An 18,496-nucleotide genomic window follows, 5' to 3' on the forward strand; every position below is an offset into this window, starting at 1 on the left:
GGTTTGTCAAGTTTTGTGAGAAATATAACAAAATTTCAAATTATGGTCGATACATATTGATACATGCTGATATGAGTTGGAAGGTATTATTGTGTTTATGTTTTTCCAAAATTTTGTGCAATTGCTCAATACATATCAACATGCATTGAGTGATCCATGTCTGATATAACAAGGTCTAAATTTTTAAATTCAATATTTTTTTTAAAATAAAAAGGCATGTTTTCCGATGTATCATAGCTCAGTGTGCTGTATTGGTTGTTACAATGTGATACATAAGATGGTAAGATACATTATAGAATTTTGAAGTTATACAGGCGAATTGGCATGTATCGTCTCATCTCAGTTGATACCTTACATCGCGGTGTTGAGGGCGTCTAGCACTCCTTTTTTTTCTTCCTCTTTTTTCTCTTGTTCCGTAGCTTGAACCGTTTGGCAAAAAAGCCTCAGGTCGACTTTGAAGTAGGCTTCCCCTACCATTCTACTGTGAACAAGGTTCAGCCCCCTTATAATTGGGACTAAAACCTCGACCCAAAAGGCAGGTCCAAACCGAAGCTGGCCGAATACCCTATGGGTATTTGGGTAAAATTTTCAGCACTTTGAGGCTCAAGAAGGGTTTGGTTGGACGCCTCGATTCAAGGGTCATAGATCTATCTTTATTTATTTTTTAGAGTTAGTATTTTGTGAGTTATGACGGAGTCCCAATCTATGTAAGACTTTGAGTTAGAGTCCAACTTGCAAGACTCCTCAGAATTAGTAATTTGATTCCTTCAAGGCGTCTTATGTAAGAGTTCAGTTAGGGTTTCTTAAAGAGTCCTTTTGTTATTAATTACTTGAGTCCTTTGTAAAGGGAGTCCTTTATGGATAAGGTTCCTAGTTTGACTCTTAGTCAAATTGCTTAGATTGGAAGGTTATGAAGCCCATCCCTCCCCCATTATTGGACAAGTTGAATTTGATGAATAAAATTATGAATTTGGAGGCAAGTAATGCCGTGGTCTTCTTGGGAGAACCACGATGGATTTGAGTGATCTTCTTCAAGTTCTGCCATTCCTCTTCAATTTCAGCAACCAATCTTCAAGTCCAGCAGCAGCCCTACCCTAACAGCAGCCTACCTTCTACTCCAAGAAAGTATATAGCAACCCCAGCCCCTTCCCAACCCCTTTTCTCCCTTCTCTCTCCTGTCCCAGGCCTCCCCTCCCCTTCCAGCAATAGCAGCCCACCCCCTCCCCTCCCCTTGAAACTCCATTAAACCTAGCCCTTAGCCCCTCCTTCTACCGCTAGAAGGGTCGCACCCCTTGTAGACCCTACTCCTACCCTTGGAATCCCCTTTAGGCTCTTTCCCATTAGATTGCAGAATTTTCTGCAATTCATCTTCTTCCTTGAAACCCTAAAACCCTAATTGAATTAGAATTCTGCATCTCCCTAATCCCAACTTCAATAATCCTGCCCTTTAGGATTAGCCTTCCCATGCCTTTCCTAGCACTCAATCCAAACCCTAGCTCTATCCAAGAATCCCAAACCCATTAGGACTCTTCAAACCAGTCGTAAACCAACTAGGACTGACCTAAACCTATTGGACTAAACCTGAAACTATAAAACAGCAACATCAGCCCTTCCCCAAGGCCAACCAAAGCTATCTGACCCCATTCCTAAGACCAAAGCCCTTAAAACCCTAATCTGGAAACATACTACTGCAACGGCCGAACCTTAGTTCTTTATTCTTCAACTCTAAACCCTCCTAAAACCAATCCCAAACCAATTCCTAGGTCTGAGACCTAATTACAGCAAAACATTGATCCTTAAAACCTTTATTCTTTCAATTCCCTGCCTGGCTGAACCCTTCTAGGGTGCTTTTAGTTAATTTCTCCAAGAAATCTCCTATAAGACTGCTGGGTCACAGAGAGAGGATCCTGGAGTGAACCCAAAAACCCCCTAGAGCTTCATCCAATTGAAGTTCTAAATCTAGATGAAACAATATGTTGATATGTAGACAATAATTTACATCTTGTGGTATGTTTCTGCCCTAGATGTCACCTTTCAGATGCTTAGAAGGGTTTCACCTAGTGTTTTGCTGCCGGTCCCAAGCCCGGGTAAAGGAGGAGGGTTGGGTCGGCAGCCGGCACCGGAAAAAATCTAGCCGAACCTTTTTTTCATGGATTCGACCTTATATGATAAAAGCTATGCTAGGGCGTTCCCCGACAAAAGAAGCGACGCGCTACACTATGGCCCGAGTGTAGTGATAAGTGGGCAAGGGTTAGCTAGGGCGTCCCCTGTAAGCGACGTGTCGCATCGGTGCCCAGATGCGGTGATAAGTAGGCAAGGGTTCCCGCGCTATGGACGAGTGCAAGTAAAGAAGCTAGTCCATAAACGTAGGATTAGATTGGCATCTTGGAACATATGATCTTTAACTGGTAAGAGCTTAGAATTGATAGATGTTATGAGGAGAAGAAGGATTAATGTAGCTTGCATTCAAAAGACTAGATGGAAGGGTAAAAAAGCCAAAGAGTTGGATGACTTTAAACTTTAGTATACTGGGGATAAAACAAATAAAAATGGAGTGGGTATAATAGTGGATAAAGATTTAAAAAATGATGTGGTGGATGTTAAAAGAGTGGGTGATAGGATAATTGCTATCAGGCTTGTGATGGAGAAAGAGTTCGTAAATATAATTTGTGCATATGCACCTCAAGTAGGATTAGATGAAAGTCTAAAGCTAGTATTTTGGGAAAATATGGATGGATTAGTGCAAGGAATTTGTCAAGGAGAAAAGATTATCATAGGATGTGATTTAAATGGACATATTGGAAAAGATCAAAGAGGATATGAGAGTGTACATGGAGGATATGGGTTTGGAGAAAGGAATGAGGAGGGGATTTCAATTTTAGATTTTGCTACTGCTTTTGATCTATCTAGTATAAATACTTACTTCAAAAAGAGAGATTAGCATTTAATTACCTTCAAAAGTGGACAGCATAGAAGCCAAATAGATTTCTTCCTAACTAGAAGGACTGATAGATTGTTGTGCAAGGATTGTAAGGGGATACCGGGTATGAGCTGAATTGCACAACATAGACTTGTAGTCTTGGATATGTGCTTAGTCCCAAGAATACATAAAAGGTCCAAGGTAAAACTATCCCAGAATAAGATGGTTGAATTTGAAAGGAGAGTGCTTGAAATCCTTCGTTAATGAAGTAGTCAAACAAAAAATGGGATTTTAAAGGGGATACCAATGTAATGTGGAAGAGATGGCTATGTGTATTAAGAAGGTGGCTAAAGATGTCCTAGGTGAATCAAAAGGAAAGCTCCATTCTTATAGAGAGACGTGGTGGTGGGATAGTGAGGTTCAAGCTGCCATTAGGAATAAAAAAGCTAGTTTTAAGACATGGCAAAGAACTAAGGATGTTGAGGATCTTTAAAGGTATAGGTTGGATAGAAATGAAGCTAAGAAAATTGCGGGAAAAACAAGGGAAAAGAAGTATGAAGAGTTATACAATAAGTTGGGCATGAAGGAAGGGGAAAAATCTATTTATAAGATAGCTAAGATGAGGGATAGGAAGAGTAGAGATCTTGACCATATTAGATGTATTAAAAATGTGAGGAGGACATTAAGAAAAGATGGGAAACCTATTTCTCTAGTTTACTAAATGAGCATTCTTTAAGCACTTATGACTTGGACAATTACACCTTTCACCAAGGCACCAATGTTCGAATTTATATAAGTAGAATTTCGATGTCCGAAGTAAAAGAAGCTTTAAGGAGGATGAAACTCAGCAAGACACAAGGTTTTGATGAAATCCCAATTGAAGTATGGAAGAGCTTAGGAACCAATGGACTAGTTTGGTTGACTAAGTTGTTTAATAAAATTATGAGCACAGGGAAAATGCCAGATGAATGGAGGAGAAGCGTCGTGGTTCCAATTTACAAAAATAAAGGAGATATTCAAAGTTGTAATAACTATAAGGGCATTAAATTGATGAGGCATACGATGAAATTATGGGAGAGAATAATTGAAACCCGGTTGAGACACTTAACTACAGTTACGGAGAACCAATTTGGGTTTATGCCGGGAAGATCTACAACGGAGGCTATTTACCTAATTAGGAGGCTTATGGAAAGGTATAGAGAATGTAGGAAAGACCTTCATGTGGTATTTATTGACCTGGACAAAGTAATGAATTCCCGATAATAGTTGGGCTACATCAAGGGTCAACTTGAAGCCCATATCTATTTGCACTGGTAATGATGAATTAACCAAAGACATTCAAGATGAGGTCCCCTGGTGTATGCTTTTTGCAGATGATATTGTGTTGATTGATGAGACCCAAGTGGGGATTAATACCAAATTAGAATCATGGAGTGTAGCTTTGGAATCAAAAGGCTTTAAACTTAGTAGATCGAAGACAGAATATCTAGTTTGTAACTTTAGTCATAATCGGGTAGATGATGAGGTGGTGATACTTGACGATAAAGAGATTCCTGAGAGTGATTGTTTTAGGTATCTATGTTCAATTTAAGTAAAAGAGGTGATTTAGAGGATGAAGTTTCCCAAAGAATTAAAATAGGGTGGACGAAGTGGAGAGGTGCGTCCGGGGTCTTATGTGATCGGTGTATTCCATTAAAGCTTAAAGGAAAATTTTATAGGACCGTTGTTCGACCAGCTATGATGTACGGTGCAGAGTGTTGGGTTGTTAAAAAGAATCATTTAGATAAACTCAATGTAGCAAAAATGAGGATGCTAAGATGGATGAGTGGCAAAACTAGGATGGATAAGATAAGAAATGATTATATTAGAGTTGGTCTGGGAGTTGCTCCCATAAGTGATAAGCTTCAAGAAAGTCGTTTGAGGTGGCACGACCACGTTGAATGGAGACCTATAAATGCCCCTGTATGGAGAAGTGATATAATCCATATTGTAGGAACTAGAAGAGCTAGGGGTAGACCTAAGATAACCTTAGGAGAAGTGGTGAGAAAGGATATGTATAGCTTAGGTCTTGTATCTAGCATGGCCTCGAACATAACTGATTGGAGGGCAAGAATCCATGTAGCCGACCCCATTTAGTTGGGACAAGGCTTATTGTTGTTGTTGTTGTTGAGAAGGGTTTCGCCTAGTATCAAACTTCACAGCACAAGGGTCAAAAAATTAAAATGATGTGCATAAAGAGGCAAGTTGCTCAGCATATGTTCGATTCTTTCCGCTCATCAGGTCCTGTTAGACAGATTTAAAGAGGTTGTCAAAAAGCACCAGCAACTTTCCAAGGTTTAATTTCTGTGTTCTGGATGTGGACGTAGCATTGAAGGACCTTAACAGACAGTAAACAAATATTTGGAGAAAAGGTCTGTTATGGGTTTGTTTGACCACTGGGAGGTGGGATTCCCGAGGGATGATATTGGTTGGAAATTACCTACTTTTGGGTAAAAATGATCAGCAAAGGTAAATCTGACCTGCTTTTCGCTAGGATTAGAACTGAAGGTTGGGTGCCATGAAATAGATTGTGCTCCTCACACACACAGACACCCACCCACCCACACATCCAAAAAAAAAAGTAAAAATGATGGGTGAGTGGAAGGTTTCATTAGGCAAGAGCCATTTGCTTTAGGGTATTTGTAGGACTTGAGGTGTAAGATCATTAACGATGCCTAGCAAGTCATATTTCTTTCATATATGAGCAGAGAGCAGAGACTGCTTTCTTAAACTTAGGAGGTCGTAGTTTTCAAGATGGGTGTGATAACTTGATATTGTCCCGCAAGTTAACTCTTGGACCTTTAGTTGACAGTTTGCCACATGCAAATAATTGGGATTGCATTTCTTCATGTTATAGTAGAATGCTCACCCTATCTCACTAGGATTTTTAGCCGAATTGTGCTTGCTATATGGTCAAAACTGTAGATATGTATATCTTGTTTATACAGGCCATCACAAGGTGCTTTGTGAGTCGATATCATGGTATTAAGTGGTGATATGCATCAATGATGTGTAGTTCTGGCTTAAGGATCATTCCAATTTGATACCTATTGGAGAACTAAAATGGCCTATTTCATGTCAACTGGTATTGTCATGATGAAAGTTGAAACAGGTCAAAGTTTGTGGCCATGGACAGTAAGTACTGCTGAAGATGCATACTTCATTCTTTGTTTTCACCAAAATGAGGCTTTTTTGGCTGAGAACTCCAGGAAAGCAAATCTAAAGAAGGGTATATCTATATATGCTGGCACTGGAAGATCCGGTGAAAGGAAAGAAGTTGCACTATGGTCTTAATCACCAGGATTACGAAGAAGTCACGGATGCAGTGGTAGCAGATGACAGCGTCGTTAGTAAAATTCAAAGCAGAAGCTGCTGTTGATTGAAGAAGGGTGATAGAGAAAAAATAAAGGGTGGGGGTGTGTGATGTACATGTGTTGGCTCTCTGTTTCTTTCATTTTCCAACCTTAAGCATTGGTCACTGGAGTCATTTCTTCATTTTTCTCCTTTTATAACGTATGCCCTTATATGAAGGCAATCATGTCTTCTATTTTGTACATATTGATCCTCGTATTGATGCAATATGCAAGCTCTCCAAGACCAAGTGGAAGGCCAAGAGAAGGCCCTAAGGTTGCTACCTAGCAGCATTTTTTTGTTTTTTTATGTCAGTTTTTAATGTATCTCAATAACCAGCAGCAGAGTTGTAATTCTGTCCACTCTAGGGGCACAATTGCACAATGGGCATGTGAGCTTTTGTTTTTAAAACATATGTTTTAAATTATGGGAGAGAGTAATTGAAATCTATTTGAGACACTAAACCACAATTACGGAGAATCAGTTTGGGTTTATGTTGGGAAGGTCTACAACGGAGTTTATTTACCTAATTAGGAGACTTATGGAAAGGTATGGAGAATGTAGGAAAGACCTTCATATAGTATTAATTGACCTAGAAAAAACTTATGATAGAGTTCCTAGAGCGTTAATTTGGCAAGTACTAGAGAAAAGAAGTATTGCAAGTAAATATGTAAACATAGTTAAGGATATGTATGATGGTTCAGTGACGAGTGTAAGAACAGTGGGGGGACAAAGTAATCAATTCCCAATTACAATTGGGCTACATCAATGATCAACTTTAAGCCCATATTTATTTGCACTTGTAATGGATGAATTAACTGAAGACATTCAAGATGAGGTCCCTTGGTGTATGCTTTTTGCTGATGATATTGTGTTGATAGATGAGACTCAAGTGGAGATTAATACTAAGTTAGAATCATGGAGAGCAGCTTTGAAATCAAGAGGTTTTAAACTAAGTAGAACGAAGATAGAATATCTAGTTTGTAACTTTAGTCATAATCGGGCAGACGATGAGGTGGTGAAACTTGACGATAAGGAGATTCCTCACAGTGATTCTTTTAGGTATCTAGGTTCAATCATCATAAATAAAAGATATGATTTTGAGGATGATGTTTCCCAAAGAATTAAAATAGGGTGGATGAAGTAGAGAAGTGTGTCTAGTGTCTTATGTGATTAACGTATTCCATTAAAGCTTAAAGGAAAGTTCTATATGACTGTCGTTTGACCAGCTATGATGTATGGTGCAAAGTGTTAGGCTATTAAAAAAAATCATATAAATAAACTCAGTGTAGCAGAATTGAGAATGCTAAAATGGATGAGTGGCAAAACTAGGAAGGATAAGATAAGGAATGATCATATTAGAGTTGGTCTGGGAGTTGCTCCCATAAGTGATAAGTTTTGGGAAAGTCGTTTGAGGTGGCATGACCATGTTCAATGGAGACTTATAAATGCCCTTTTACGGAGAAGTGATATAATTCAGATTGAAGGAACTAGAAGAGCTAGGGGTAGACCTAAGATAACCTTAAGAGAAGTGGTGAGAAAGGATATGCATAGCTTAGGCCTTGTATCTAGCATGACCTCAAATAGAACTGATTGGAAAGCAAGAATCCATGTAGCCGACCCCATTTAGTTGGGACAAGGCTTATTGTAGTTGTTGTTCTACATGTCTAATTATAAAGACCTTGTGTTGTTAGAATTGAAGTTAGATTAAGGCTGGGAATTTAAGTTAGATTAGGAATTCCAGCCAAGGTTTGTATAAAATAGACCCCTCCACTTGATGGGAAGAAAACGAATTGAATATCGATTAACCGAGCTTTTCTTTTGAGTATCCCCTCGTGCTTGTGTTAGTTCTGGATGTGCTCAGTTGTTATTGAAGATCTACTGAAGATGGGTTCTAAGGTGAAATCAAGCCTAGAAACCTGCTGTGGTTGAAGAACAGAGTTTGTCCTTCATTCTACATTTGAATCTCCCCATCTAAAAGGCTCCATTCAGGTAGAATTGGCAGCCTACAACCCACCTCTCATTCTCTCTTAATTTCTGATGTGAACCCCTCTTTCCACCCCAATTCAAGAGTTTCTGTAGCTCAGCAATCAGCCATCACTTTCTCCTCAAACTGCAGCCATCAGTTCACCACCTTACCTCCTCGATCCTAATTTAAGCCCAAACCATCCGGCCATATCCAGACCTGCCCCTTCTTGTGTTTGTCACCATTTTCCCCTCCAAAATCAAGATTCTTAATATTTCCAAGTTTCACCATCCAGTACCATTGAAAGTTGGAGAGTAGAATCTAAGCCATTAGTGCTAGACTCTATCCAAGCCAACAACTTTTCTTCCCATATCTGAAGAACCTGTCCCATCCATCTGTACATGCCATAACTCTAGATATCTCCAAAACAACCAAACCACTTACCCACTAAAACCATCACAACCTTGTTAATCTAACCAAGGGTGTCACAGATTTTCAGTTCACTTTTAGTTGGGATCATTATTCAAAAAACCACCCGATAGACCCTACCCCACAACAGGATCAAACAGTGATAACAGGGTCAACAACTCAGCCTTGTCCGAACTAAATGTGGTCTACTACATGGATCGTTGCCTTTCAATCAGCTCTATTCAAGGTCGTAATAGGTAGAAAAGGATCAAACAAATAGGGGAACAATAAGCAAAATTTTGTGGCAGTATAAACCAGGAGCTCCTTTTATCCTTTTTATTTAGCCCTAATTGAAGGCCATCGCTAAGATTAAGGTTTCTAAAAACTAAATTGGTCAGGTGAAATAAAAAATAAGAGCGTGATGTTGATGAGACTCTGATAACCAAGGGGCTGTACATTGCAGCATATAGGTGGGGACACAGGGGATCAAATACAGTGGACATGTGGGGGAATAAGTGAGCAAAAGGACAGGGACAATTGGCAAGGTTTCATTGGGGGGCAGCCACTTGTATCTTGGGATTTTAGGCAGGAATAAAAGGTAGGTAGTTAGGATTTTTTTGGGGGGGTACATTAGGGGAAAGGAGGGAAGATATAAGAGGGGAGGAGAATTTGGTGAAGGAGTAGGCGAGCATAGCTCATGGTGAGGGGATTCAGGGGAAGACCCTCGGCTGGGGCAAGTAGATAGGTATTTAGATTGGGGGAAGCACTGTAATGGCGTTTTATTGTTCATTGATTTCAGTATTGATGTGTTAATCCAAATGCAGTCTTCTTCAAGTTTTGTTTACCTTTCCATTTGCAGTGGTCTGTGGCTATGTCCGATGAGGTTAAGCTAGAATAGTTCTTTTCTGTTCCAGTGGTTGAAACTGACTTTCGGATGAAGTTTAACCCTAAGTCTGAGCTCAAATGTGCGTGTGTGTGGTTGTGATTGTGAATGTGTGTACTGTGGTGTGGGATTCCGATGCTGTGAAGGAAACCACAGAAGACTACCGAGGCCTGAGCTAGTTGCAAGGGGGGAATTCATACATTGAATTTAAGGATTGATAGGGGGTTCTTATCGGATGTGATCTGGATGCTTTGGCCTTGTACCTAGAGTATTTTGCCAAGAATCTTGTAAGTGGATTCTAGTAAACAACTCTTCCATTTTGGCTAGCTGTTAAACTGCACGAAAGTTGATCGTTAAAACTGACAGCATCCCAAGATACTGGATACTACAATTTAAATACAAATTTAAATAAGTACTTTTTTCATCTATTTGAATCTTTCCTTAAAAATGTCAATTCTGTGTCATTAAATCTCAAAGATAGTTCTTTTCTCCTGGAAGATTTATCAATTGGAAATTCCCCCTCCTTTGTCTCCTTTATATGTAGAACTGCTTGTATTTTGCATCAGCTAAATCATTCACTTGCTTGCTAGGTTTAAAAAAAAATTAAAAAAAATCTAAAACATCATGGATGTATAAGGTGTTAAGCATTTTTTCTGTAGTTCTCATGTTTGTATCCGATATTTGATGATCCAGGTGCTAGAGACCCTTAGCAAAAATTGTGGAGAGAGTATATTTCATCAGATCATTGAGCGTGATATATTACATGAAATGGTCAAAATAGTGAAGAAGAAGGTTTCTTTTTTCCTTTTAATCTTCGCCATCAAGTTCTATGTTCTATTTTTTTTCTCTCAATATATTTTTTCAATGTGCTAATATTTTCAAAAACTCCGACCTGCAGCCCGACTTAAATGTGAGAGAAAAGATACTGATTTTGATAGATACTTGGCAAGAAGCTTTTGGGGGATCTGGAGGAAGATATCCCCAGTTCTATGCTGCGTACCATGAGCTAAGGGTGCTTGTTTTAACCTTTTCCTTGTTTGCATTGTGATAAGTTGATATTTGGGTTTCAACATGTCTACACCACATTTTCGGCAATATTACTTATATTTTCTATTGTTGTACTATGTTCATTGTATTGCCTAGTTATCATTATGATTATATTAGGGTCTTGGTGCTTTACATTTTCTTTCAGTTACTATCTTGATTTGCTGCTGTTTTTTCTGCTACTATTTGTCCCCTTTACAGAATGTAATTTCTGCTCTGTTGCATGTCTGTCGATTAATACGGTTGTGTATGCATTCATTTTAGTTATTGTCATTGTATTTCTGATGTGCTGGTTGCTCTGAATCATGTTTCTAGTATATTATGATATTATCAAATTTCTTTGTATGAAGCTCGGTTCCCTGATACATTGCTAGTTTAGTGCAAGATAATGAATAAGTTGCCTTGTCACGTTGATTGGAAAATAATATTTTCACTATGATTCATTAGAGTTAAAAGTTGTAGAAATTGATTTTTTTGAACAACAATTGACAGTCTGCTGGAGTAGAATTCCCACCCCGAGCAGAGAACAGTGTACCCTTGTTTACTCCACCCCCAACTCAGCCAACAGTTCATTCTGCTCCAATGTATGAGCCTGCTCCAGTGTATAATGATCCAGCTGTGGAAGCTTCTCTTCATTCTGATGCATCTGGTCTCAGGTACCGTGACCTTTTCTGTTACTATTTTCACAGGTTTCTTTGTTCTCAGATTATGATTCTTTTACCATCACAATTCATACAGCTTCTTTTTGCTTTTTCTATTCTTGTGCTTTTCTTTTTTGTTGGAGAGTGATGTTCTGCATAATATTTTTTTTGGTTGAAATCGGGTACTTTTCATTGGCTCAAGTGCCAGGAAAGGCATCATGTTACGAACTGAGCAGACAACTGCTATCTCAACCACTCACAACTTGAGATTAGCCAGCCCAATTCTTAATGTGCCAGCTAGGGATTGGCTTCATTAATTAGCTGCTAAGGCATGTATTCAATTGTGGAAGGGGGAGATTGAGAGACAAACTAAAATGTGAATGGTTGTGGATGAGATAAAAAGCTTGAGATTTAGGTTAAATTTGGTGTAACATCTGATATAGTACGGAGATTGAGAGACAAACTCAAATGTAAAGGGTTATGGATGAGATAAGAAGCTTGAGATTTAGGGTAAATTTGGTGTAACTTCTGATATACTACAGTGATTTTCCTTCGATTGCTGCTCTGGTCCTTACACTCATGAACACCTTCCTTAGTTGATCCACACAAAAATGACCTAGTGATGATTCTTATTCTCATGATTGAGTTTGATTTTGAGAAAAACACTCCATGATGGTATAAAAAACTGAAGAATTACTCCAATGAGTCAAATTTGTGTGAAACACGCCCTGAAAAGTTGTAAGAACCTCAAAATATTCCAGGGGAGTGAGTCTAGACATTCCCTTTTGAGGGGACTGTGTGTGTGTGTGTGTGTGTGTGTGTGGAGAGAGAGAGAGAGAGAGAGAGAGAGAGAGAGAGAGAGAGAGAGAGAGAGGGGATCTCTAGCGGGGGTGTGCAGTCACAGTATGGGTCTGTAATGTAGTGCTGTATTTGAATGATCAAATCAATAGCCAAACAAGATCTTTTCATGGAGAACAAATTGTAGCTTTGGAAGGACCAATAATGTAAAATCAGATGTTAAGTTGATGTAAACTGTTTCCAGGAGCACCTAATGAGGGCCGAAAGGGCTTGCCAGTGTCCTATGGCCCTACCAGCAGTCCAGAGAGGTTGTGGGTTCTCTAGAGGGGGCCTGCATCTACTTCAAGTGTGTTATTTTATACAGTTTCTTCCATCTACTGCAAGCTTCTTCGATCTCCAGGAGCCTTTCCCCATTCTCAAGTACAGTGTACCCCCTGACGTAAGCAGGCCTTGTCTCCCTAGCGACCCATAACTTGGGCCCTTATCCCAAGCCAAAGTGGCGCACTTAGTGGGCTGATCGAACCCTACCAGGGGTATTTTGGTCAGTTCCTTGCTTCTTTTGATGTTTTTTAGTCTCATAATTTTGTTCTACTTTTGGAAGTCCATATCTAATTTTATTTCTTTAAATGGGTTAGTATTTTGAGTCCCAGTTGGAATCTCTTTCAAATTAAGATTCCTTTTGGATAATTAGCTAGTTTTGCAAGTTAGTTTCTTTTATTTGCGGTTGTCATTTATTTTTTCATTTATCGAGTAGTAAAGGAGATCCTAGTCTATAAAGGATTCCTAGTTGAGTCAAGTAAGGTTTCCAAGCTAGAGTTTTGAGTCTTTTCCCTCCAATTGTAAAGCTTCATATAGCCCATCCCATCTCATTGTAGAGCAAGTTGAATTGTATACAAAGAATCTGAATTTTGAGGGAATTGAGTCGTGGTCTTTTTGGGAGGGCCACAACGGTTTTTGGGAGTCATCTTCTTCAAGATTTGGCAAGTTCAGTCCATCTCCAACAGCAATTCAACACCAACAGCAGCTTCCAAGTCAAAATCAGTTAAGTACAGCCCCTCCCCTCTCTCCGCTTGCCCACAGTTTCCATCCCCCCATTTCTCCTCCCATCGCAGCAACCAAGAAATCCCTCCCCACCCTTGTGGCATCCCTCCCCCTCCTCTTTCTCCCTTCCAACCCCCCCCCCCAAACACATTTTTTTCCCCTTTTGGATCCTCCAGCAGCAGTAGAAAAGAAAAGAGAAAGAAAGATCTAGAAGAGAAGCAAGATCTCAAGAGACCTACCTACCCAGAATCAGTCCTACACCCAAGAACCAACCTCTAACATCCCTAAACCTCTCGATACCCAAACTTCCCTTTCGGCACGGGTAATTATGATGGGGTAATTATGAGTACCACTAAACACACCCCATGCTTCTTTGTTTCAATCCATAGTGATTTTGTTAAAACCCTAATTAATCATCCCAAACCAACCCATACAAATCCTAACTTGTCCCTATGATCCTCTTTAAATCCTGAACTCATTTTCTTTTCAATTTCTATAACCCATTTAAATTTTTGTTAATCCCAATCTCATCCCAAAACCCCAATTTCCCCAAGCTTAACCATTCAGATTTGCTAAGAATCTTCTTTTCCCAGGTTTAGTTCAATATTTGTTGGTTCAAAAAGGAAAGAATTTTGGGCTAACCCTAATTTTAGGGAAACATTCACACATCCCCTAACCCTAAATCGTGGTTAAATCACCCCCACACCTTTTTAGCCCCCTTCTCCCTCCCCCTAGCCCAAGCAACCATACCCAGCCCCTCCCGTCATCCTTGTGACAACAGCATATCCCTTCCCCCTTTAGCCCTAGATTCCCTAAACCACTTCCTGTTCTCCCTTGACCTATAGGATCACACCTTTCGTTTCCCCTTATCCGTACTTTTAGTTTCATTGAATGCCTTCATCTATTTGGTTTTCAAATTTTCTGTAATTCATCTTCAACCTCTAGAAACCGAAAAATCCTTACTTTACTAGAAACCTAATAGCTCCCAAATTCCCCAACCAAACTTCAAACCCCTTTAGATTGTTATATCCCACCCCCAACCTACCACCCTCTGGCCATAGTTGACTTTCTTAAAGAGTCCTAACTCCTAACCCAAGTAGGATACATCAAAATAAGCCTAAACCTACTAGGATAACCTGAAACTGTAACAAAAACACCAGCCCTTCCCCTAGCCTAACCATAACCCTAAAGCCTCATTTCCTATTCCCAAATCTTTGAAATACAATTCCAGAATGACATTACAGCAACCACCAACCTTAGACTTCTCTATTCAGCCTTAACACCCTGAAACCTAATCCCAGACTTAATTCCCGGGTCTGAAACCTAAGTTACTGCATAGTATTAATCCCGAAAACCCAAATTCCTTCAATCCTAAGCCTGGCCATGACCTTCTAGGCACCTTTGAAAACCCTATTTCCCTCAAGAACCCTTAATTAAAGGTTTCTACAGCTCTAGAAGACTGCTGGTTCCCTGACAAGAGGGTCATGGAGTGTGCCCAATTCTAGGACAACATTCCTAAAAGCTAAACCCTGAATTTGGTTCACATCATATGTAGAACTGATTTGAAACTGATCTCTCGAGGATAACTTTAGAATAAACATCATAACAACTGGGCACATTTCACAAGAGGAGCAGAACTGTACTTCAAAATTAAACTAGCCTGAAGTGAAGATTACCAATTACAGATGAACAAGACACCCTGAAATTATGATTTCAAATGGATGGACCGGTCTGATAAGCAGCTAAAAATGGAAAATAGATCATTACAATGATATGTTAATGGATGAGGGAAATGAGAGAACAATGAGAACAATAAAGTAACACAGGCTTAGCATTGCAAATTGGATTGATTGGATCGGTTGTTGATCAAACACAAGGTTTCTTCATAAAGATGAATGACTCACAAAAGAAAAAAATGATTTAGTTAATGGGTGAGGTGATCAACCCTCCTAAGTAGATAGCCAATCTGGAGACATGGATATTAAATACATCAACCAACTAATATCTAATCACCCATCAACAAGATTTTTAACTCAAACCTAATATTGACTCAACCACTGCCCAACTCTTGAAAAAGGAAAGCTCCTTTGAAAATGGGGTTTCTTATTTTCACATTGTAGCCTCTTTTATGGAAAAAAAAAAATCCTCTGTTGTCCGCAGCAGTGCACTTATATGCTAAATAGAAAGTTGTGATTAAAGATTCAATTTTGAATTAAAAAAAGATCCTCAATACTTTTTTAATTTTTAAGTTTTCTCAGCCACTTGTTTGGGGCAGTGTTGTGCACAGAAGAGGATGTTTTCCCCCTCTTTTATTGACAGTTGACACTAAGATATTTCTCAAGTTTCAAGTCATGTTAGACAAGACTTGGGCTTAGTTCTAGCCCATGAAGACCATAATATGTAGCTGACTCTAATCCTCTGGAGTAGTCCTGGCCCATGAAGCCATGGACTGATTTGGGTCATATCCCTAAGCCATTCATTGGTGCTTGACCCCCTGGGTTTCTTTTTTTGAGAGTATGTCTTCAGCCCTGCACCATTCTAGCTTGGAAGTGTGTTTAAGTCACTTTCTGTTTGTTCTTTGACCATTACTTCTCAGTCTTTAGTTATATTCCTGTTTAATTAGTTCTTTCTTCTTTCTGATCAAATTTTACCCGTTTCTTTTGCTCTGTGTATTTTACTTGCATGAAGACAGGGTTTTAGTTACATTTTGTTTCCCCTGATTGCCTTTAATGCAGCTTGCCTGAGATTCAAAATGCTCATGGATTAGTAGATGTGTTAACGGATATGCTTAATGCATTGGATCCAAAAACTCCAGAGGTACTTGTTTCTTTTTGGTTTGCTTTGAAGAATACTAGAGGATGAGGCTCTCAGTTCTTCAAATTTTCTGTTTTAGAGATCTGATCTAATTGCTTTTTCATTGTTTTGCTAAATTTATTTTCTTAAGAATGCAAAGGGTTTTTCTCTTATTGTTGTTTTCTACCAGCACAATCTCATTTGATATTCAGATATTCTGTTGTCCTGAAATCCATAGAATTTATTAAAATAGATGCACATTTACTATAGTATGAAGCTTCCATTTGAAATGATGCATTGTCTGATGTAGGCGTATAATAGGTTTGCAACAGTGGGCTGTAATGGAAGGAGAATTAGGAGAATAGGAAGGGGAAGAAGGGGGAAGTAGAGACAGGAGGGAAAGCTCACAAACAAACTAACGCAGCTTATCTCTGTTCATTCTGAAAACTTTATCCTAATACATTCTATTTAAAGGAAATAAAACACAAATCCTAGTTGGAATCAAAGTCAAACAAAATCCAAACCGACAGCTGAAACACTCTTATATTGAAATGCTAAAACAAATAGAAGACTAAAACTAAAACTGAATTAAAATGCTTAATTAAATTAACTCCAACTCTTGTTGGGTCAAAACCCCTTGGACCGGAACCAATTCAACTGGTCTGATACTGCTTCTTTGTGCCACTCCACTCTTCCTCTTCTTCTCAGTATATAGCTTCAATGTAATAGAAAGAGGTAATATTTTGAGTCGATGCTTCTCTAGAAATTGACAATGGCAAAGTTGGCTGCTGACAAACTTCTAGTTTTGATGGGTTAAAGAATCATTAGGCAATATCATTGTTTGGGCTCACAGCATATTTTTGAATGTGAGATATTCTCTTGGGATTTAATTCTTTTTTTTTTGGTTAAGGGGATTTAATTCATTCCTTGAATAATGACAAGATATTCCAATCAGAATTAAAGTTTTTGAAGGTTTAGTTGTCTCCCTCCTGATTTTCTATCTTTGGTGTAGGGTGTGAAGCAAGATCTGATAGTTGACTTTGTAGACCAGTGCAAGTCTTATCAGAAGCGTGTGATGATTCTGGTTAACAGTTCAGCGTATGTAGTGGCTTCAAATCTTCTGTAGGTTTTCCATTTTTCAAAATTGCTGAAACTTTAAATTTATGGTGCTTGCATTTCAGAGATGAAGAGCTTCTATGCCAAGGTCTGGCACTGAATGATGAACTGCAGCGCGTGCTGACCCGGCATGATGATATAGTGAAAGGAACCCCAACTGTGGTGGGTGGAGAGACAGAAACCTCATTTGCACCTCTTGTGAATGTCAGCCATGAGGATGATGAGTCAGAAGATGATTTTTCCCAGCTAGCTCACAGGTGAATTGTTTTTATGGTGTGGATCCTCTGTTCAAGGGTTCAAGCCTCCAAATCCTATTTTTCATGTTTTGAAGGTCACATAGCTTAATGCTACTAACTACTGCAGATCTTCAAGGGAAAATGCACAAGGGCTGTCTAGGAGACCTAGCAATGGTAAAGATGAACAGCGCGTTAGCCCACTCCTTCCTCCTCCGCCTTCATCAAAATGGCCAGTTAATACGGATGCTGGCATGGTTGACTATCTCAGTGGTGATGTGTCGGAGTCTAAGCCTTCTGGAGTCCCTTTTCATTTCGACAACTCACAGACAAGCTCTCCACCTCCTCCCTCATATGCAAAGGACTCAACCTCTTCTTCCAAGTTATCTGAGCTGCCGAAGTATGATGAACCTCTTCAAACTGCAAAGTCAACTGAGAAACTACCCCCAGCCCCTTGGGATGTCCAATCTCCGACCCTGTTGCCACCCCCACCTGCTAAATATAATCAGAGACAACAGTTTTTCGACAACAGCATGCTGTGCCACCTGGTGCTTCACCTAATGGTAGTGGATCAGGACTTTCATATGATGGATTAGTTGGACGGACGCAGAGTCTTTCCCTCAGTCATGGGAAGACAAAGTCTCAGGACTCAACCACCTCGTCGACAAAACCAGAGGATGCCCTCTTCAAAGAGTTGGTTGACTTTGCAAAGTCCAAGCCCTCTTCTTCATCTAAACCTGATAGTAATAGGTCATATTGAACTTTAGTCAAGTGTTCTCGATTACTCAATTAGGCATAGGTTGCACGCATGCATGCTTATTGTGTCATGTGGCTTTCGTTAAATAAATGTAGATGGGAGTTCGTTTATCTATGTTGTTTGATTCAGGTTTTGACATGTTTGCCTGTGGGTTAGTTTATAAGATTGGTGAAACGGGGTTGGCTTCTAGTTTTGGTTGCCCCAATGTTGTCAAAGAGGTGTATTCTTCATTCGAGATGGGAGTCCATGTATTATAGCTTTGTTTTCTTTCTGTATGCTCAGGTTCAGCATATTATCCTGTTTTTCTCCTCTTCAAAAACAACCTTTTCCCAACTTTTTAAGTTTCTTCATAGAAATTTTATTATTGTATGGTCAAATCCAAGATGTATATGTGCGAGGTTATAGTTTTTCTAGTCTGGCAAATGCTATTCCGAATCAAGGTTCTGCCACATCGAGGGTTGTCCATGCGATTTTACCTATTGGGTATGTCTGGAAATTGAAGCAAA

General features: G+C 39.4%; 1 protein-coding gene across 1 annotated transcript in view; it reads left to right on the forward strand.

Moving 5' to 3' along the window:
- LOC149026952 (TOM1-like protein 3) overlaps positions 1–18,480 on the forward strand; it is a 28,536-nt gene extending 10,056 nt beyond the window's left edge. The window contains 8 exon segments of the mRNA XM_089157527.1: positions 10,261–10,359; positions 10,466–10,579; positions 11,104–11,267; positions 15,827–15,908; positions 16,897–16,982; positions 17,066–17,257; positions 17,364–17,767; positions 17,770–18,480. Coding sequence (XP_089013653.1) covers positions 10,261–10,359; positions 10,466–10,579; positions 11,104–11,267; positions 15,827–15,908; positions 16,897–16,982; positions 17,066–17,257; positions 17,364–17,767; positions 17,770–17,993 — 1,365 coding nt within the window. The 3' untranslated portion in view covers positions 17,994–18,480.
- The last annotated feature ends 16 nt before the right edge of the window (positions 18,481–18,496 follow it).

This window comes from Hakea prostrata, chromosome 1 (assembly GCF_041222555.1).
Source record: "Hakea prostrata isolate BN-2017 chromosome 1, UWA_Hpros_2, whole genome shotgun sequence".
Classification (NCBI taxonomy): domain Eukaryota; kingdom Viridiplantae; phylum Streptophyta; class Magnoliopsida; order Proteales; family Proteaceae; genus Hakea; species Hakea prostrata.